Source organism: Nycticebus coucang, chromosome 11 (genome assembly GCF_027406575.1).
Source record: "Nycticebus coucang isolate mNycCou1 chromosome 11, mNycCou1.pri, whole genome shotgun sequence".
Taxonomy (NCBI): domain Eukaryota; kingdom Metazoa; phylum Chordata; class Mammalia; order Primates; family Lorisidae; genus Nycticebus; species Nycticebus coucang.
The window spans coordinates 57,063,735-57,085,620 of NC_069790.1; the positions used below are offsets into that span (position 1 = coordinate 57,063,735).

The 21,886-nt window shown below is 36.0% G+C and overlaps 1 protein-coding gene across 2 annotated transcripts; it reads left to right on the forward strand.

Annotated features, from left to right (window-relative positions):
• Positions 1-493: 493 nt before the first annotated feature.
• On the forward strand, positions 494-9,517 carry BET1 (Bet1 golgi vesicular membrane trafficking protein). Of its 2 annotated transcripts, XM_053553695.1 has the most exons (4): positions 494-663; positions 4,218-4,342; positions 6,767-6,823; positions 8,375-9,517. In XM_053553695.1, the coding sequence occupies exons 1-4, from the start codon at positions 645-647 to the stop codon at positions 8,528-8,530; spliced, it is 357 nt and encodes a 118-aa protein (XP_053409670.1). In that variant the 5' UTR covers positions 494-644; the 3' UTR covers positions 8,531-9,517. The 2 variants fall into 2 exon arrangements, with proteins under 2 accessions (XP_053409670.1, XP_053409671.1); XM_053553696.1 differs by lacking the exon at positions 6,767-6,823 and having other exon boundaries at positions 502-663.
• The last annotated feature ends 12,369 nt before the right edge of the window (positions 9,518-21,886 follow it).

The window sequence follows — 21,886 nt, forward strand, 5'->3', positions numbered from 1 at the left end:
CTCCTCCTCCAGGGAACTACCCTGGTTTTCTCCACTGAGGGTGACCCGGCACAGAGTGGTTACTTCTGTGGGTCTCAGATTACTTGTGTGTAAACTGAGAAACTTGGACAAAGTTTTCTTTCATTCCCTGAAGTGTCTTTGGAGTTGAGAGGAAGCACAAGGCTGAATCAGGCAAGATAAATCAAACACGCTCTCGCGCGTGGTCCAGGAGGGGCAGTTCTACTCGGTTAAACTTGGGGGCCAACAAGCTGAAGGCAGGGTGCGGGGAGCCGGGAGTACAGCGGCCGGGAACTTGGGCTACAGACCGGAAGTCTAGGCGGCAGCAGCAGTCGCGCCCCTTCCGTAAGACCCTTCCGTAAGCCCGGACGGCGCCGGGAGCTGGGTTCACACCACGCCCCCCGCCACTCGCTTTGCGGCTGCAGCGAACTACATTTCCCAGAACGCCATTCAATCTTCGCAGGGCGCCGATAAGCGCCAGATGACGCCATCAGCAGGCGCGGTGTTTAGACTCCACTGATGTCGTGGCGCTTTGGGGAATGAAGTTGGTGTTGGCAGGACCCTAGTACTGAAGACGCGGTCCGGGTGACCCCTACCTCTTTCCTGCTACCCTCCCCCGCTCGCCTTTTCCTCTTAACTGTGTCAGGATGAGGCGTGCAGGCCTGGGTAAGAAGAGGGCTGAGGTTCGAAGTTCGGGGCCCTAGAACTCGCCTTGCTGGGCGCGGGTGCGCGGGAGGAAATCGGACCGGTCTTCTGTTCCTAGCATCTGGGCAAAAAAAGCGGGATGTCTGGAGGGGTCTTTAGAGCCGGTGCCAAGTGGAAATACACCATTTGTTCCAGTTCATAAGAGTTTCCTTAAGTTTGATCCAGACTGAAGTTGGGGTACTCGATAGAGAGAGTAGTGGATGGCTGAGGAGTGGAGTATGTACAGGGACCAACTCAGTAGTTGAATCTTAGTGACTGAGCATGGTTGCGAAAACTACTGTGTTCCCCAAAGCCCAACTAGGGTTTCTCTTTCTCTACTGGCCGTGGACTTTCGTTGTTTTTTTTTTTTTTTGAAGTCAAGTTTGAAGAGTAGGTGTTGCACTTGAGGCTCACTAATAATGATAATGTTAGTCTGGTACCAGTGAGATACAAAGGTAAATATACATGTCATTACTGTTAAAGGCCTTGGTATATAACATCGGGGTCAAAGGCAGTTTTACCTTTTATGGGTACGTTTATGTGAACCTTGTCCTACTGTTAGGGCAGTGGAACGTGATAAGATTTGGTGACTTAACATTTGTTCTTGATCTTGTGTGTTTGGGAAGCCAGCTCGTCAAGCAGCAGGAATAAGGCCGCAGAAGTTTTAATGGGCACTATAATAATGCATAGTTATTAGAACAGCATTTCCTAGTTCTGGGAGAATGTATGAAAAAAGAGAATGTTATCTTTCTAAGTCACTGTAATAAGATGGAAAAAGGAAACAATTTTCGAAAGTGTCAGATATTCAGTGAAGGTTGCCAATAACTATAAACTTGTATATTGATTAATAAGGTGTGGTATGAAAAAGTTTTTTTTTTTTGTAATGAAGGTTTTATGTATATAGAAAGTGGGCCTGGTAAATTGGAGAGAAAAAAATTTTGATTTTATATGTATAACCTTTTTTTTGGTTATCATTAAGGACAGCCAACAATAATTGTGTGCTTGGGTAAGTTCTAAGTATACAGCATTTGTTACCTAGTTTGTGCTCTCAAGCTTCCAGTTTAGCTGGAGAGTAGGAATATGTGCAAATTATATTGCAGGGTGATAGCTATACATTAAAATATCAGTTAAGTTCTACAGATAGTGAATATCTCAGAGATGGGTTACTGTGTAGTGTACTTTGAGAAGACATAGGAACTTAAGACACTGAGTGTTGCAGGGAGGGGGAGGTAAATTCCAGATAGAATGATGACCAAAAAAATATGAAAAGGTGTAGAATTAAAATTATGAACTATGTATTTAAGACATTATGATTAAGCCATTTTGGTTGAAGTAGGGGACATGGGACCACATTGTGGAGATCTTTGTATGCCAGGCCAAGCATTTTGGATTTATGAATAGGCATTTAGGTTCTTCTGAATATTTGTTCTACTGCAGTGTGTCATGTTAAAATTGGAGAAAAGGGACGTGAAAAGTGTTCTTGACTCACACATTAACATCACCTGAGAAATGTTTAAAGTATTGTTGCCTGGACCAGTTAAATAGAATCTCAAAGGTAGAGGCCTTCTTCTTCTTCCTTTTTTTTTTTCCGCCTAAGTTCCCCTGTGGTTGAGAGGGGAATCTATGACTATTGTTATAGATTACATTGGCGTGAATTGAGGGCTTTTTGTAAATTTAATATTGCTTTACCTTTTATAAAGTATTAATGTGTGTAGACCTGGAATTATAAATTTGGGATAATAGTGAATATGACTAATAATCTATATGCAGAAACTGCCACACTTCACATGAATTGCTAAATGGTTTTGTTAGGTTATTGATAGACCCTACCTCAAAAAAGTAGCATTTGATCTTTGGCACTTGCTAGCTTTTCTATAACTTTGCATAGCAGTAATCCACATGAAAAAAAGGGCTAAATTTGGAATAGCAAGTCTAGCATTTAATTTGATTTTTTTCATTATATCTGGGATGGGAAAATTAACTCTTTAATAGAAGAAATGTGCATTGAAAGATTTGGGGGTAAAAAAATGAAAATTTCAGTTTTAGTAAATGGAACAGTCTGGAAGAACTCTAAATTTAAGGTAGGCAAAAGAAGATAGCCAATCAAAGTAAAAACAAAGAGTAAGGCAAATAACTATTAATTTAGGATGGTGATATTATCATTATTAAATTTAATCAGTTCAGTAATTATTTATTGGGTAAATGTTATATTCTGAGAATTTAGTCACATAAGAAGATACTGTCCTTTTTTAAAAGAATCATGGTCCTTGTTAGAGTTTGCACGGAGTCTCGTTAATAGAGTGAGAATGCATTATTTTAATATGTTGATTTTTAATTGTTGAGTGGGGACAAAAATATTATTCCCAGGACTAGAGTTCTTAACTTTCATACTAACATATTTGAAAGGCTTCATGAATTGTATGTCAGCTGTTGAGGGAAAATTTGGATAGTACAACTCACTTGTCACTTTTGGCAAAGCAATCTCAACTCAACCCCTTTTCTAGAAAAAAAATCACATATCTGGGAGGATTGAAGCATTATAACTTATTACCTCAAGCAGGCTTGTCTTATCCTCCTAGTAATAATCTCATGCAGTCCTGGTCACTTTTCTTCATTATTGTCCTTACTTTTTATTCCAAATGATCACTCATTCTTCAGCAGATAGCTGTTTTTCTTCCTTACTGAGAAAACTGATGGCAACAATTAACATTAAAAAAAAAGTGTGGTCAATGAATACTCTGATTTATGCTTTCTTCTCTCAGTGCTGTAGCACATTTATGTATGCATTCATTGTTAGTGCTCACTCCACCTTTTTGGTTACTTGGTAAATACCAAGTACTATATTAGGCAGGATGGTGGGGACTGTGTTCTCAATGTCATCCCCTAGCGCTCCATAAGAGTAGTACTTAGAACAATGGACACATGGTAGTTCCTCAAATACATGTTGAAGAATGAATAAATCCACCTTTCAGCTAACATTCTGCATAAGTTATTCCATCTCTGTCTACGTAAAGAGCAAGAGAATGAGCTTCAATTTGCCACCCCACCCCCATGCTTATCCCCATTCATCTCTAATTAAGAGAAAGAGAAGCTAGTAAGAGACCCTCCCTCTGCCGTGAACTCTTACGCTACTATATTAACTGTTTTCTCCCTTTCTCTTCATAGTGACACTTCAGTGGGTAGTTGATGTTACTGCATTTAAATCTTTCATTAAAATACATGTTTCTGTTTGAAAAGGGAATGTATCTTGAATATCCTTATGTGTCAGTGCCTAGTTTAGTGTCTTTTGGGCAGTCAATAAACAATTAAAAAATGTGTAGTGAAATGAATTGAATATACTTAAGAGAGGATAATAGAAATAATTGGTCTGATCTCTGGTTCTTAATTTTTTAAATTCATTTAGAATGTGAATATTTTATACATACATGGTCTGCAACGCCCTCCGGGGGTCTTTTTTGATTCTTTCCTAACTGTCAAGGTTTCAAAAGTGGCTTCTGTTTTTGCTGTAACTACACTTGTGCCTCTAATCCTTGTAGGTGAGGGAGTACCCCCTGGCAACTATGGGAACTATGGCTATGCGAGTAGTGGGTATAGTGCCTGTGAAGAAGAAAATGAGCGACTCACTGAAAGTCTGAGGAGCAAAGTCACCGCTATCAAATCTGTAAGTTATAATAGACATTATGTGTGTTTTAATTTATATATTTGTATATAATATACTTTAAAACTGTACACTTTTATTGGTGTCATACTAAGGAATTCAGTTACCTAAATACTCTGATTTTGGAGGTCAACCTGTGCTTATAATTTAGACCATGGTTTGAGTAGGTTAGAAAATGTGGCAAATCAAAAGATATGGTATTTAAAAAAAGATTTTTTTTTTTAAACTTCAGCTGTTGTCTGTGGTAAAATCTAAAATAATGTGTGTTGTCTGCTGTAATATGTCAAATAGAGAGAGCTGTTCCATTTCAATCCCCAAGTAAGTCTTCTAGTTTTCTTTCATCTAGTCTCCTAAGCTACAGATCTTAGTCTTCCTTGTTTCTACCTTTGAACCTCCTTGCAGTGCCGAGTCTTAAGCTTTCTTTCTAACGTTTCTCTCTATTTCTACTTTTCTTTTTCTAATACTGTCCCCTGATTTTCTTAGTTGAACTGTTGGGAGAATCCCTTTACCTGTTTCTGCTTTTTTATATGTTCTGATCTGAGCCACATACTGTTGCCACAGTCATCGTTTTAGAGTATTTTAAAATTGCATTTTGCACACCCAGAAATCGTCAGTGTCCTCCCATGATTTAATAGAGTTCACACTTTATAGCTTGTTCAGATAGGTCCTTTAAAGGTTGGCCTTAGTTTGTCAAATCTTGTCTCCCACACATCCAGAATGTGCATGCACTTTCTGCCAAAGTAGAGTGCTCTCTCTGTTCTGTGAGTGCTGTCACTTCCCCACTCTCACACCTTTGAACACTCCATTTCCTTGCCTTCAGCATTCTCTTGCTCCTTACGTTGACTGAGTCTTGCTCATCCTGTAGACCCCATTTCATTGCACCCTTCCCTTCTGTAAACTTTACCTAATTACGACATCCAAAAGTAACTCTTTTCCTTATAAGAAAAGAGTTTTCCTCTTTTCCTTCCTACATAAGACCATTCATGCCATTTTTGTAGCTTTTATGCATAGTGATTTGCATTGGCATTATTTGTATATAAAAGAAATTTATCAGAACATAGGGTTTTGTATTGTATTTACTTTTATATTATACACATCACCTAATTTAATTTTTTATCTGTAGTATTGATTAAATTTGTGTTAAATAAAGGAATTATACAAAGTTGATTTTTAAAAATGTATGTGATCGATTCTGCATTACAGTAAACATTCTGTACACTTATAAAGCATTCATTAGAAGCCCATGTTGCCAGAACTTAATTGGTATTTCATTATAGTCTATGGAAAATCAAATTGTATCCAGCCTGGAGACTATCAGATTTTGAAACAGAGTATTTTTAAAATGATATTAAACTCAAAGAAGTTGATTTATTAACTGAATGATTTTTTATAATGTTAATAATTTAGAAAAGATAACATTTGGAAGGACTTAAGAATTAAATGCCTTAAAAAAACTCTTCAATATTTATAATTTAGACTCATTAGAAGAAAGCTGTGATGCCTTGGAAATTTCTTTTCTTGGCATGAATGATAGTTATAAATAGTAGTTGGGTGATTTGGACTATCTAGCTTTATAGATACTATATTGACTCTCACAATTTGTTGAATTTTGGAGGAAAGCTCATGTTCTGACCTATAGAATTCTTGTGTAGTTTTATATCAATATTATCCCATATGCTTTCACTCAAATTAAGTTAAGAACAGTTATTTGCAATGGCTTGCCAAAATTTTTAGTAATTGATTGTATTTATTTAAATATCTTGGAGGTTGAGCCTTTGATAACTTTGTCCTATACAGTATTGGGTAGATTTTGTTTTGAACAGCAGCTGTAATTACCTGTTATATTTTTTTTTTATAAACTTGGGCTCTTTTCTGCATAGCTTCAGGTTGAAGCTAACCTTATTTGTAAATTTTTTCCCCAATTTATCATGTTTTAAAGGAAAAACATACTTTTAAAAATAAACAATCCAGGCATGTATGTAAAGTAATGTCGCATTTCATTAGGAAGTTATTAACTATTTATGTCTGGATTTGAATTGTCATATGGGTACTTGTATGTCTTTTAAAATGCAACACAGAAATATACAGATAAATGCTTTTGTGTGAATAAAGAGAAAAATATGCAAGAACAAGAGAGCCAAGGAAAAGTATTTTATATATGAACATATATACCAAAATTGAAAGATGGAATTTAATATCAAGATGAAATTAGAGTGAAGAGCAAGGAGAAAATGTTCATAGTTGGGAGGAATAGAAATTCTAATTTTTAAAATTAATTACAGTGGAAAAAGATATCAGGACAGTGTATTTCATGTTTCTAGAAGCAGTTTCATTTGAGAAAATGCGTATGCTTAGAATGGCATTATTTTTACTTTATAACATTGGAATGCTTTTAGATGAGTAATTATGCATATGCTTTCTTTATAGCTTTCCATTGAAATAGGCCATGAAGTTAAAAATCAAAATAAATTACTAGCTGAAATGGTAAGTAGTTATTTTAACTATAATTTGATCTAATCTTAATTTAGTTAATCGGGAATAATATCATTTCAACATTTATTTATTTTGAAATATCTCTACAAATCTTAAGTCCTAGATTTCCATCCATTTAATCTAATGTGTTTGGAAAAGCTGTAAGGTTTATTTGTACCATGCTTTTGCATTTTTCATCTTGCCTAACAAGCGTAAGTGGCAGGAGCAGGTGGAAGCCAATGTATCTTTAATGCTGGTTTTAGAAACATTGTTAAAGACTCAAATCACAATGGGTAAAGACTGCTAGTAATTTATTAACCAAGCAATCAAAAAGCACTTTATATCAATCAACTAAATGTCTTTCACTTAATGGAGACTTACTTCTTATGCTTAATTTCTGAACAAAGTGCTCATTGATTTGAATAGCCTGGAGCCTTTTATCTCTAACAACATATACCTTTTCTTGTCAGCCTCCTTTCATTCCTTAATATTTATTTGGAGGTTAAACTTCTCTGGACCTTTCCTGGTTTCTCCACATGCTTTTAAAATTGTACTGTTTAAAAATGAATTTGTTATATTGATCTTAACTAAGCTTGCGCACTGTAATCATGTAGGGAGCTCTTTTAAAACACATGTGCCTGGTTCTCATGTTAAGTATACTGATGCAGAATTTCATAGGGAGGGATCTAGGCAAATATATTTTGAAAAGAACATCCCAGGTGATTCTGATAAATAATCATCGTGAGGAACCATAGCTCTAAAGTGCATAAGCTACATAGAGACTAAGCCATATTTAAAGGCCATTATTGTGCCAGGCCTTTACATCTCAGAATGTTGAGATTTTTGTGAAAACATCTGATATTTCTCATCCATACCTAGTCCTCTCATCTTAAAAACTTTTCTAGCTATGTTTTAATATGGTAGTTTGTCCCCATCCTTGTTTATAGTACTTGACATATTTTCCCACCTCTACATAATATTCTCTGAACTTTTACTAGACTCCATTGTACTTCAAAACCAGTTATCTAAATAAAAGGTTCTTAAAAGTAAAGGTACATTTATCTGCTAACCATAAATTTTAGCGGAATTCCTCTGTTGAGAATCCATTTGACCTTGAAATGCAATGCCACAACAAAAAGTAGGGGAAAAACTGTGACAGTATACCAACTCCTTACCTTTCTTCTTCTTCTTCTTTTTTTGCTGTTTTTGGCCAGGGCTGGGTTTGATATGGGGCCAGCGCCCTACCCCTTCGAGCCACAGGCACTGCCCACCTTTGTTATTGATGTTTTGTCATACATATAACTAGAATAATATCTCCAATAGTTTTGAGTTTTTTTACTCTGTGGGGCTGAATGAAATGCTTATTGGATAATGAAAGACCTTTTTATTCATTGAAAGAATTGTTTTATTTTACATGGAGTAATCATGCTGAACAGGCTTCTGAAGTGATTACACACAAAAATTGACATTAAGAGTGTACTCTAGTAACAGTCCCTCAGTTACCTAAATGTGCACATTGTAGAATATTATAGTCTACATTTCATTTTCCTTCTCCTCTCATAGGATTCACAATTTGATTCTACAACTGGATTTCTAGGTAAAACTATGGGAAAACTGAAGATTTTATCCAGAGGGAGCCAAACAAAACTGCTGTGCTATATGATGCTGTTTTCATTATTTGTCTTTTTTGTCATTTATTGGATTATTAAACTGAGGTGATGCAAGTAAGTTTGGGTTTGGAATTTGTTCCATCTTCATGGCTTGGAGTACCATTTTGATGAAAATCAGCAGTAAAACATTCCTAATTTTCAAATACCATGGCCTTTTCCATCGAAAATTACTGAATTTTGCTTATTTTATAAATCACATTAGATAATACAGTGCTCTTTGAATACTGTTTGCTGTTGACTCATTTTAGCCCCTATTTTCAGGGGTATTGAGATAGTGTGGCGCTATCATTTTTTTTCCTATTGTTTGCTGACTGTCAGATTAGATAGCATCTGTTATCTAAAAACAGAAAATATTCTGTTTTTACATAAGTAGGACTTTGTGTTATATGTAAGGAAAGTTAGTGGGATAGTAACAGAATGCCTGGAGAGCACTGGTAATTAAATTTTGTAAACTGTGATGATGTGCTCCCCTTTCCTCCTTTATTTAATTAAAATTACAAGCCTATTTTTTTTTAACTACAATCTTATTAATAATTTGTGATGATATGACCCTTCTTCTTTGCCCAAAGACCTCATTCTTTAAATAAAGCTTGTTATTTCAGCATATTTCTACTAGGGCCCGATGTCCATGCATATCAGTATAGTTGTTTTATATTAACTTTGTAAATTCCATTGGCTTGTCTTATAATAGGTTTATGATTTTTGGTGCTTAGGCCATTTGATTATCGTTTGTGACTGAATAATGTGAAGTTAAGTAATTGCTAAGCTCTGAATGGAAATAAAACATTCAAGAAAATTAATTGCCTCTGTTTTATTACATGTTCACAAAAGATATTGGAAATACTCAGGCATTAAACTTGGAGTTAAAAGTATTTTTGCTTTAATCCAGTGTACTTGTTTTTAGAAGGCAAAAGACAAAGGTGGACTGTTGAGTAAAAACATATTAAAATATTGTTAAATTCTCTGTATTGCCACTATTTTGGAATTTATGTATAGGCTTCAAAAATAAATTTGTAAATAAATTACATTAATTGACTGTGTTGCTTCTTTAAGTCTCTTATGTTCTTGACATAGAGTCAGAAAAATAGACCTGAAAACCCCAATTCCAACCCAAATCAAGAAAAATCAACATTTGTGTTATGTCAGACCTTGCTTAAAACTGCAATTTCAAAAATCTCTTTTGACTTTTTAATTTTTAGTTAAGAATCTGTCCTCACTGATTTTGTTGAGATTTTGAGGTTTCAGTCCTTTTCACTTATTCCTAATTACCTGTCAACTCAGGTCCTATCTTTTCTGACTGTGTTTGTCACTTAGGCCTCTACTTGAGAGGTTAAAAACACCAGAGCTGAGTGCCCTGAACTATGGTAGACAGGCCTGAAGCGAGATGCGCGAGGCACTTACTGAGTAGATGGCCTTGTTCAAATCTCTTCTTTCACTTGCTCAGTGCCTTTGGCCTTGTTTTCTTCATTACATTGTGTATTTCATAGGATTGTTGTGAGAAGTAGATGATGTGTAGGAAAGTGCCTGGCACATGATAATCACTCATTAAATGTTCGTTCTTGCTATCAAAAAAAATTGAGTGTCAGAAAAGGGAGTTATTTTTAAAGGCAAGACCATAGGTTGATTTCGGACTTTGAGGTGATGATGTAACCTCCAAATGGGTATTTCATATTTTATCAGGCAATAGGAAGAGTAAGTCATTCATTCAAGAAATTTTTAACAATACCAATTATGTGACACCAGAGCTTGGGAGACTCAAAAATCATTGTCAATAATAAAAATGGCTAAAAAAAATGGAAAGAGCAGAAGACCAAAAAGAAAAAAAAAGAAGATGAATGCAGAGGAGAATACACAGTAGAAATAAAAGATACCAAAGCCTTGGGAAAACCAATGATGACAAGAGAAGGATAGATTTCAGTAATCAGTATTTCTGTGGTATAAATACTCCCACTACACCTGATTTCAGGGTTGGTTGGCTATTTTATGAAAGCATTTTGTGAAGTATTAAAGCACTTTAATGCTGGATGGTATAATCAAGAAGGTGAAGATTGAAGAAAAAAAGGTTTGGGGTGATATCAAAATGATTCCCATCACTGCATGGTTCATCATTTCTTACTTTATGATTTTTTTTTTTTTTTTCTTTTAAGAACTGCCTAAAGTAGGTCTTTACTCGGCATTTCATATCCCTCCTTCACGTCACTGTATTCCCTGGCAGACAAGGAGCTCTTCTGGAAGCACTGGCCTGGCCTTGCCCCACCAGGGGATCCTTCTGCCAGCACCCTCCTCCTCCTAAATCTAAGACAAATCTGCAACACATTAGGCATCAATTCTGTAGCAGAGAACACTAGTACCTGCACCCACAAGAAGCTTCTGTTTCTATAAAACAAACTAGTGTTCCTAATTTTCCAATACTCCAAATTACATATGTTGAATTTACTTCAAGAGAAAGTAGAAAAATGCTTGATCTCATTCAATCAGTGAAGGATGTCATCAGGCCGTACTGATAAATAAACCTTGACTAAATATTTGCTGAGAAGCAGAAGAGAATCATGGCTCAGACTGGAGGCTGTGAAGTCACACTACCTGAGCAGAAGAAATCCTGGCTCCATCACTCACCTTATGCCTTGGGCTGATGACCTCTCAGTTACCCTATTTGTAAAGTAGGAACAACTGTATGAAAAGACACTCATAGCCTGATAGTGATTATTAAATAAAATATTGCCTATAAATTAATGGATTCCTGGTACTCAATAGATGTTAAATATTCTATTCCTTTACCTTTCTTATATTATTTTTTACTTTATTTTGGAACTTACTGACTTTTGGTGTACGGTAAGGGGCTCATTTGATTTTAATTTCCAAAGTGCCAACCAGTTATTCTCACAATAAATATTGAAAAGTCCTTTCCCCTGCTTTTTTTTTTTTTTTTTTTTTGATGCACTTGTACATAATACCATATAATAAGGTCTTTTTCTGGTAAACATTTTGTTTTGTCCATTTTTTTTATACCTGTTCCAACACTGCACTATTTTAATTATTGGTGTTTCATAGTGTTTTGATAGCTAACAAATATTTTAATCCATTCTTTCTGATGAACTTCAGCATATTTGAAAAAAATATATTTATGTATATATATTAGTTTTATTTTTTTGACTCAGAGTCTCACTCTGTTGCCCTGGGTAGAGTGTTGTGGTGTCATAGCTCACAGCAACCTTAAACTATTGGGCTCAAGTGATCCTCTTGCCTCAACCTTCTGAGCAGCTGGGACCACAGGCACCTGCCATGATGCTCAGCTAGTTTCTTCTATTTTTAGCAGAGACAAGGTCTTGCTCTTGCTCAGGCTGGTCTTGAATTGAGTTCAGGCAATCCACCTGCCTCAGCCTCCCAGACTGCTAAGGCATGCTAAGGCATGAGCCACTGCACCTGGCCAACATTTTAATAATAATTGTATGTTTGTTTGTTTTTTTTTGACAAGAATCACATTAATCTGTTATAATCTATTTTGAAAAAAAATCTCTAAAAAGTTTCCATAATCACAATGTTGGATTTCGACTCCAAGCAAATTTCTCCTTTCCTTTCACTATAGGTATATGTAATTGTACGGTGGTAAGCCAGCTCTTGCAGGAGATGGAGGGGTGGAGAGAAGCACGAATTAGTAATCAGTATTTCTGTGGTATAAATACTCACACTACACTTGATTTCATGCACCGTTGTGACATCCTGGAACATAAGAGCCGTGAAAATACTTGCACAATAGGCCCTTGTGAGCTGATATAAGCTAGCTGCAGTACACGGTGGCTGTGCGGATGACAAATGTTCTTTTAAAATATTTAGAAGTTGTTTTCTTCCCAAATGAGATTCTGTCACTTAAATTTTAATAGAAAAACTTCAAGTGACACTAATTTAAACTGATAAATGACCTTGAGAATAATGCTTTTCATAGGCAATGCCTACTTAGAAGATTATTTGTACATTTTGTGTATGTCAATTTTTTCTCATTTGTGTAAATAAATCCTTTCTACATTTATTGACCTTCAAGTAGAGTGTAAGAATCATATATGCAAAAGATAGGTAGTTAGATTATTGTTCTGGGTTTTTTTAGTGCTTTCCCCTCCAGTTTAGTGTTCTAGCAAGAGACCAGGGATGATTCTGTACATTTCATACAGATTTGCCCTCTTTCTATGTACATGTCTATATTGACCTCCATAATTTATTTTAGCCAAGGAATTCAACTACTCTATCCTTTTAGAAGAATTTTTCTTAAGCTTTGAAAGCCTACAGTATAGGCTGTAGAAATATGCAGTTTTGGAACAACTGGGCTCAAGGCCTCAGCTTCTTGAGTGGATGGGACTACCTGAGGGTAATTTTTTTTTTTTTTAGAGATGGGGTCTTGCTATGTTGTCCAGGCTGGTCTCAAACTCCTGGGCTCAAATAGTCTTCCTGCCTCAGCCTGCTACTAAATCTTAGGGTAATCTTTCCTTAATACTCAAAATGAACAGAAAAACAAAATACACAAAATGTTTTTGACAGAAAAAACATACACTAGATGTGAGACTCTGAAATTTATGTATGCTTAATCATTTATAACCTTAGTAGCTAAAGAATTATGCAAAAAATAATCACATTATCCATTGTAAATGTAAATATTCTTCAAAGCCTTTATGACATTTAAAAACTAATGTTTTATTTTAACTAAGTTAACTTTGCTCACATCCTTATGGGTCTGTATTATATAAAAAATTTGTTCCTACTATGCTTTTACAAAAATTCACAATCATAGCATGATTCATGTGAAAACAAAGAGATGAGTCTGACTTAATTAGTATTTATGGTTTCTCTAACACCCACAATGAATTTAGAAATTACCAGAAAAAACTAAACACATAGCATAAAAATGTCTATATAAAAGAGATATTAATATATAATGAAAAACTTTGTCAGGTCATCAATTTACATTTCAGAAGAATACAATTATTTCCTTCTCCTGAACTGTATCTCATTAATGAATAAATAGTCCTAATGGTAGGTAATTTATTAAGCTTTCTGCATTATTTAATAATCCATTTGCTTTAAAACACAAACTCTTTCACTTTCAAGGAAACTGGAGTGTGAGTTTTATATGAAGTAACCTGTGTTTCAGAAAAGTTAATGGAATAAAATAGTCTGCCTATAGACATTAACACTTAGTTTCTTTTAAAAGCCTACTTCTAACATTTTAATTCCACATTAATATATGTTTATACACATTTCACTTATTTAAACATTATTTGAAGTTTGTAAAAGGCAAGTTGAATTTGTTTTGCTTATACTCACACCATTCCAAGCTATACGAAGACGTTATGGTGACATCTATGAAAGAAATCTATACTATTGGGTTAAAATTCCTTCAGTAATTAACATATTAACTTCTGTAATAGGTTATTGTTTGAGAAACAAGCACATTTCTAAATTGCCCATGCTCATCAACTCCCTTAAATTCTCTTTACTTTGTATTTACTTCTCAGAACTACATAATTTCAATTTGATTTTAAGTTATTTCTAAAATACATTTTAGAACCCACACAAAGAGCTTTTTAATCTAGATTAATGAGGATAGAGAAACGTTCTTTTTATTGATTACATACCGTTTTGTCTTCAAATGACCCCTTTTTCACAGGTTCGGTGGAAACTGAGAGCTGATGACATGGTGTATTTATAACTCTAGCAGAAAACTAGATAAACACAAAAATTCTGTTCGCACTTCATAACCAGTCCCAGGGAGGGATGCCAGGCTCCTTACCATGAAGTTCATTGTAGGTGAGATAAGACAAGTGACAAAGTTTAGTTCCCCTCCTCTTCCACATAATAGTGCACCTGATCTACCTTTTAAGCTTGGCTAGCAAATTGCCTGGGGCAGTTTCTCAGAATTCTCCTAAACTTTTAACATTCTAATGTGTTTCAAAAATAGGAACTAAAAACCTATATCATAAAACAATAGTGCCCTAATATTTGAATTTAAAAGTGATTTAATATACTCCTTGTGTTCTTTTTACCTTTGTGTGTCGTAGAAAAAAATCACTAGGAAGTTCTCAGGTAATAAGGCTTGATAAAGGTGAAATGGGTGTGTGAAAGAGAAAAAGAAGAAAGAGAGAAAATCAAATTTCAGTCACTTTATGTTATATCATCTTCAATCTATATTCAGCTTTTGGGGAAGATGTAGACATTCTTAAGGGGACACAAGCAGTATAAAAGTGTTATATGTTAAGTCGTTTGCTTTTAACTGTGCTTTGCTTTATTTAACATGTAGTTTCATTTCTAGGAATGGAATGATGTTGTTTTCAGGAAATTTGACTAATTGCTAATTTAACAATTCTTTTTTTTTTTTTATTGTTGGGGATTCATTGAGGGTACAATAAGCCAGGTTACACTGATTGCAATTGTTAGGTAAAGTCCCTCTTGCAATCATGTCCTGCCCCCATAAAGTGTGACACACACCAAGGCCCCACCCCCCTCCCTCTGTCCCTCTTTCTGCTTCCCCCCCCATAATCTTAATTGTCATTAATTGTCCTCATATCAAAATTGAGTACATAGGATTCATGCTTCTCCATTCTTGTGATGCTTTACTAAGAATAATGTCTTCCACTTCCATCCAGGTTAATATGAAGGATGTAAAGTCTCCATTTTTTTTAATGGCTGAATACTATTCCATGGTATACATATACCACAGCTTGTTGATCCATTCCTGGGTTGGTGGGCATTTAGGCTGTTTCCACATTTTGGCAATTGTAAATTGAGCTGCAATAAACAGTCTAGTACAAGTGTCCTTATGATAAAAGGATTTTTTTCCTTCTGGGTAGATGCCCAGTAATGGGATTGCAGGATCAAATGGGAGGTCTAGCTTGAGTGCTTTGAGGTTTCTCCATACTTCCTTCCAGAAAGGTTGTACTAGTTTGCAGTCCCACCAGCAGTGTAAAAGTGTTCCCTTCTCTCCACAACCACGCCAGCATCTGCAGTTTTGAGATTTTGTGATGTGGGCCATTCTCACTGGGGTTAGATGAAATCTCAGGGTTGTTTTGATTTGCATTTCTCTAATATATAGAGATGATGAACATTTTTTCATGTGTTTGTTAGCCATTCGTCTGTCGTCTTTAGAGAAAGTTCTATTCATGTCTCTTGCCCATTGATATATGGGATTGTTGGCTTTTTTCATGTGGATTAATTTGAGTTCTCTATAGATCCTAGTTATCAAGCCTTTGTCTGATTGAAAATATGCAAATATCCTTTCCCATTGTGTAGGTTGTCTCTTTGCTTTGGTTATTGTCTCCTTAGCTGTACAGAAGCTTTTTCTTACTGGTACTAATCGATGCCAGGTAAACTCAAAGTGGGTTATTTTTATATACTTATAACTATATATTCATATAAAAATGTGTGGCTTGATTAATAACATACCTATTTCACTTATTAGCTGTGATTCTTTGAATACTAGAGGCACAACATTGTAGCCATTAGGTTAATTGGGGGCAAAAAAATTATTGCTAAATTAAAATTCTTATAGTTTTTCCTTTATAAAGCTGAGGGAAGATGGGTTAAAACTGAATGTCCTGGCTACAGGGTCAAGGATGGATGTCAATTAGGCACAAATGGCAGCGCGTTTGAGGAAAGCTGTTTAATATTCCTCCTCTTCTGTCAAAATCACACTTTGAGCCCTAAAAGGTACATCAGCATCTCTGATCCAAATTGATCAAGGAAGTAGAGCATTTCATTCTAGAAAACCTAGATTTATTTAAAGAAGCTTCTTTTTTGTTTTCGTTTCTAAGTAGAGTTAGGCATTGGTCAATAGGGATATGTTCTGAAAAATGCATCATTAGGTGATTTCCCCATTGTGCAAACTCACTGGGTTTACTTACACAAACCTAGCGCTGCAGACCTAGGCTATGTGGAACGGCCTACTGCTCCCAGGCTACAAACCAGTATAGCATGTTCCTGTACTGAATATTGCAGGTAATTGTAGCATGATGTTGAGTGTTTTTGTATCTAAACGCAGAAAATGTGCTACAACATTGCAACCACTGAGCGCTGGGGATAGGGATTTGTCAGCGCCATTACAATCTTATGGGACCACCGTAATATATTTGGTCCGCCATTGACCAAAATGTTGTTATGCAATAAATGTAATCTGACTTAACTGCTGGCTTTAGCCAAGAAGTCTGCATTTCACCCGAAGCCCTACAGCAAGATGTGTAACCCACTTAGATTACAAAAGTAACTGGTAGCTTCTCACAAGGGAATTCCATTGATACATAAAGATTTTTTCATGTGACGGGGTGTGGCACGTCACCAGTGTCAGCAATTAGGCACATCTAGTCAGCCTAGCATCTGTGTTTTGCAGTCACAGAAATATAGTTCATCACCTTCCCTCACATTGTTATCTGTTGCAAAAGGCAATCAGAGAAAAACAGAAGTTTTGTGTTTCAGCTTCCGGAACAGGCAAAATCCATTCTCATTCATGAAGGGCAAGTGGTAAATATTGGCAACTTAGAAACTTGACTCTTCAAGTCTGTTATGGATTTTCAGAGCTAAAAGTTTCCAGTCTATCCACTGGATTGATATTAATGCAATTCTGAATGGTACATAAGACTACATTTAATTCAAACATTTTATTTTATAAATTCAAGGTTCTGTCCTACACATATTTTTAGATAAAATCAAAAGATAACTCAGGACTAATTTAAAGCAAGAGAGCACATATAAAAACACAATTCAACAGATTTGTTTTTCTGGTCTGCCTACCATCATCTCTCATTATCAATTTTCTAACCATTAGCAGGGAAAATAGTAACAGACCTGGTAAGAAAAGAATGGAGTGAGGGGATTTCTTAGTATCCTAAGAGGAGCCCTGACAACTTCACAACTGTCAACTCTAAAATGTTCTTGGTCCTTGGTGTATTAATTGCTTTATTAGTTGCTTATCAATTTTGATAAAGTTGTTTGAATGATTATATCTTATTGTGGAACAATCCTGAACTTGAAATTTAGTTGAAGAGTGTTCCTGTTCCATTGGCTTGTTCTACCAGTCATGAGAACTGGATAATTATTCTGTTAAAATCACATGTATAGTAAGTATATGAGGTGATGTTTTGTACTCAAAGTCTCCATTATTTAGTTTGAATACAGTGCTTTTATTGTTATATACTAGCATAATAGTGACCATTATTAGAAATTGTTCTAAACACTTTGTGTATTTTGGTTCATGTAACCCTTATAATATTCTTAGGTAAGCACTAGGAGTAGCTTTATTTTGCACATAAAATTCTGGCTCAGAGTCATTAAACAACTCAAAGCCACATATAAAGTTTGGAATTCAGGCAATCTGTCTCCAAAGTCTGCATTCTCAATCACACACCACACAACTTTGTAGCTCAGTGTAAGACTTCGCTGGACATCGTCACAGACCGAAGGCACATCATAAAGGACAAGCAGAGGTTGGGATCTTCTTGCAGAAAGTGGCAGAGACTGTGTAGGGGAAGGCAGAGGTACTGAGATGGGGAAATGGGACAGTAAAGTTATCTTGCTAGGAACTGAGCCTGATAAAAAAATTCTGAATTTTCAAGCTGCAGAGTAAAGATAGCCATTTTTCTTACCTTCTGAAAGCCAAAGTATTTTAATCTCCTGACCTCTACATTTGATTTGAAAAAATCAGCAGCTGAGTTTTAAGAATGTACTAGATGTACAGAAACCCGTCCAAGGTATCTTGACATTTCCTTTTGTCCTGTGGAGCAATATAGTACTAAAATGTGACTCAGTTTTCTCGGGTGCACCATTTATTCATTTAGCCATATTTATGCCTGAATTTTTCCTGGAAGACTTAAAAAAACAAATTGTCTACTATTTTACAGTGCTCTGACTTGAATATCTATCAGGCATTTACAAACACCATCTGGGGATTGTTCTGTAGTCCATTATCTTAATAGGCTTGTAGCAGAAATAATTATAAAAGGAAAGAATGAAAAGCTGATTATTACTGTGTTTTGCCACTCTAACTACAACATTATTTTTTTTTACCCACTTCATTTATCTTTGCTTCTGATGTAGCCAATTTCCAGGAAAGCAGCCTTCTCCAACAGAGAGAATGTCATCTCAAAAAAGAAATCCCAATTAATGCAGAATGCCATTTTAACAGTCCTAAAATGTACGACACAACTGGCCACTAGCTCTTCTCACGTGTACTGGGTTGAATAGTGTTTCCTAAAGATTCATGTCTGCCCAGCGCTTTAAAATGTGACCCTATTAGGAAATAGGGTATTTGTATATATCTCAGAGTTGAGGTCACCCTGGGTTAGAGTGGGCCCTAATCCAATGACTAATGACATTATAAAATGAAGGAAAGTCTAGGGGTACAAAGACACAGGAGGATGCCATGTGGCAGCAGAGGTGGAGACTGAGTGATATGCCTACAAGCCAAGAACACCAAGAATCGCTTGCAACACCTGAAGTTTGGAGCAGCAAGGAGTATCCCACCCACAGACCTTCAGAAAGTGACTGGCCCTGCCAACACCTTGATTTGGATTTGTAGCCTCCAGAATCATGAGAGAATAAATCTGGATTGTTTTAAATGATCAGTTAGCTGTACTAACACATCAGCCATTGCAGTACCATGGATGAGCTAGGAGTTCCTGGGATGACATACCAGGTGCATAACTGGTGACTCTGGAGAGCAAAATATAGGTCTCTGGCTACCACATTCTCATAATTGCCAAATACAGCCTGTGCAGTCAACTATATGGAAATTCTGGAAAATATTTGCTCAACAAACATCATTCTTCCCGCCCATTTTTTCCCATTTGCAACACATGATCAATAGATTGAAGAATTGATTGAATAAATGATATAGCCAGGTTATTAGAGACAAATACCTAAAATGAGGCTGAAATTAAAGAAAAAGTACTAAAATGAGGATCCACTAAGGGGTTGACACTCACCCTTTCCAGTGGATATGCCATAAATGTGCAAGCGTTTCTTTTGGCTAAAATTTTGTACAAAGCCATGGCTCATCTTGAGTTGGACTTAGAAAATTTTTAGCTCCACAAATGTATGTCAAAATTAAGCACTAATACAAAACACATGTTACATACATGAAATCTTAGTTTTCTAAAAGTATTACAAGTTTCAGGGATTTTTCTCAAGAATCGGAGACCAGTGCATGTCTGAGTTCAATATATGAAGGTGAGCCACCGATGCAACAATACTTGAAAGACAAAGTTAATTTTGTGACAACATGAAGAAATAGTTCATAGAGAAGTGCCCCTTGAAGTCAAGGGGAGGTTATGTTACAATTAAAATTGGTGAGAACAATGTGGCACCAAATACCTTTTCTATCACTGATAGAAAAATAGACAGTAACATTAAAAACAATCACCAAGCTTGCCTTAATTTGGGGGTGTTAAGAGTGGATCCTCCTGTTCTGGGCCACCTATGGTCCTCAGATGCTGATTTTTTTTGGCATCAAGACCACCTTTGGATCTCAAAGCGCAAGGGTTTTGTCTGAAGGCTGCAGCTCGTACGTGTCATCCGCCCAGCTCTGTCCCTAGTGTGAGATTAACGATGTCAGAACCTTCATATTTATGAGAAACATACATACTCTTATCTCAAGAAGTAATAAAATAACTGTTCTGAAAGAAATGTGTAGAGATGTTGACAATATTAAGCATAATTTGAACAAGCAAAACTATCCCCTCTATTGGAACTAAGGGACACAATCCTCTATTATCTCTTCGTTTCTTGTCCACTTTCCCAATGTACTTTGAGTCTTTCGAGTGCAGTGGTAGGTTATATACATCGCTGCCAGAACAGTCTCTGGCACAGAGTAGGAACTCAATGGACTGAATGAATAAAGTAAGGGGCAGCTGAACCAGAACCATCAAATTATAGAAATCTAGACACCAAAATAAACAAACTTGTTTATGATACGGAAATGTAAATTATCATGGGATGCCAGAGTGAGAGGTAATTAATTCCTGGCTCCCCAGACCATTGGATAGATCATCTTATACTAGGTTTCCACGTGCTAGAAAGTCATGTACCACAATGAGCAGTTTCTTGTTTTATTGATCAGTGGAGATATCATCTGGACATCAGTGAAGCAAGTTCAGGGCCTAAAGCTGCAAGTGAATGAAACAAATCTCAAAGCCACCAGAATCCTTTGTAGTTTTCCAAATTTGACTTTTCAACTGTGATTATTGGTGTTTTTGTGGATATCATACACTGTAGTAGTGAGTACAAGCCTTTGTAAAGAAGTGCACTTTAGGCCCTAGGAGTTCCTTGTTCAATAACAGGTATGACAGTGTGACTCGTAGTTGGGGCATATACTTAATTCACCTCCTCTTTAACCTCCATTTCCATTAGTCCTTACCTATGGGTCTGGAGTGGTTGATACAACATTAGGCTTCATTATAAATCTACATAGGTTAGGGTGGTTTTATTTCATAAGCTATTTTTTTTTCCATTTTCCTGGTCTGTACACCCTGGGTATAAAACAGCTCACATTTGCAAAACTATTCCTTTAGACTGTTGCTCTTATGTACATCTTCTTTCTTCTGCATTCAATTTTCCTCATATTAATGAAAAACTTTAAAGACTTTTTCTTCATCTTTGATCTTTTACAATTTTCGCTGTAGGCTTCTTTTTGTTTAACTCTGCTTGGGTCCTAGGGCAGCATATGAATCTGAGAACTCATGTATTTTTTTCAATTCTGAAGAATTTTCAAAAACTTGCCTCACTTCCGTATTCTCCATTTTTCTTTTGGGGACATTCAGTCTATGTTGGAGTTCTCATTTTACATATCTTGATATCACTGTGTGTGTGTGTGTCTTTTCTCTGTGCTTCATTTTAGATAGTTTCTTCAATTGTGCCACCTGGAAATGTCCCCTTCCTTCTTCCCAAGTGCATTTTGATTAATATTTGTAATACAGGGTGTCCCCAAAGAAGTTGACATATGGTAGGAAAAAATTCTAACAGGTATCTTGGAATGTGTTTGCCATGAGTGGGAGAGAAGAATTTGTGTGTGTGCGTGTGTGTGTGTTTGTGTGTGGAGAAGGTGGGCAACATGTAGAATATATTTCTTAAATATTTTCTAAAATTTTGTAATGAATAAAAGTACATGCAGTTACAATTTCCCATTTTCCCTATGTATAGCAACTTTTTTTTTAAATTGAGACAGAATCTCACATTGTTACCCTTGGTAGAGTGCGGTGGCGTCACAACTCACAGCAACCTCAAACTCTTGGGTTCAAGATACTCTCTTCCTGAGCTGTATAGCAACTTTTGGGATGCCTTGTATTTTACCTATAATTACCTATCATTTCTGTGTGTTTGCTGTTGGGGATGTTTCTGCATAGATTCAGCCTACCATACTGTAAATTTCTCCTAA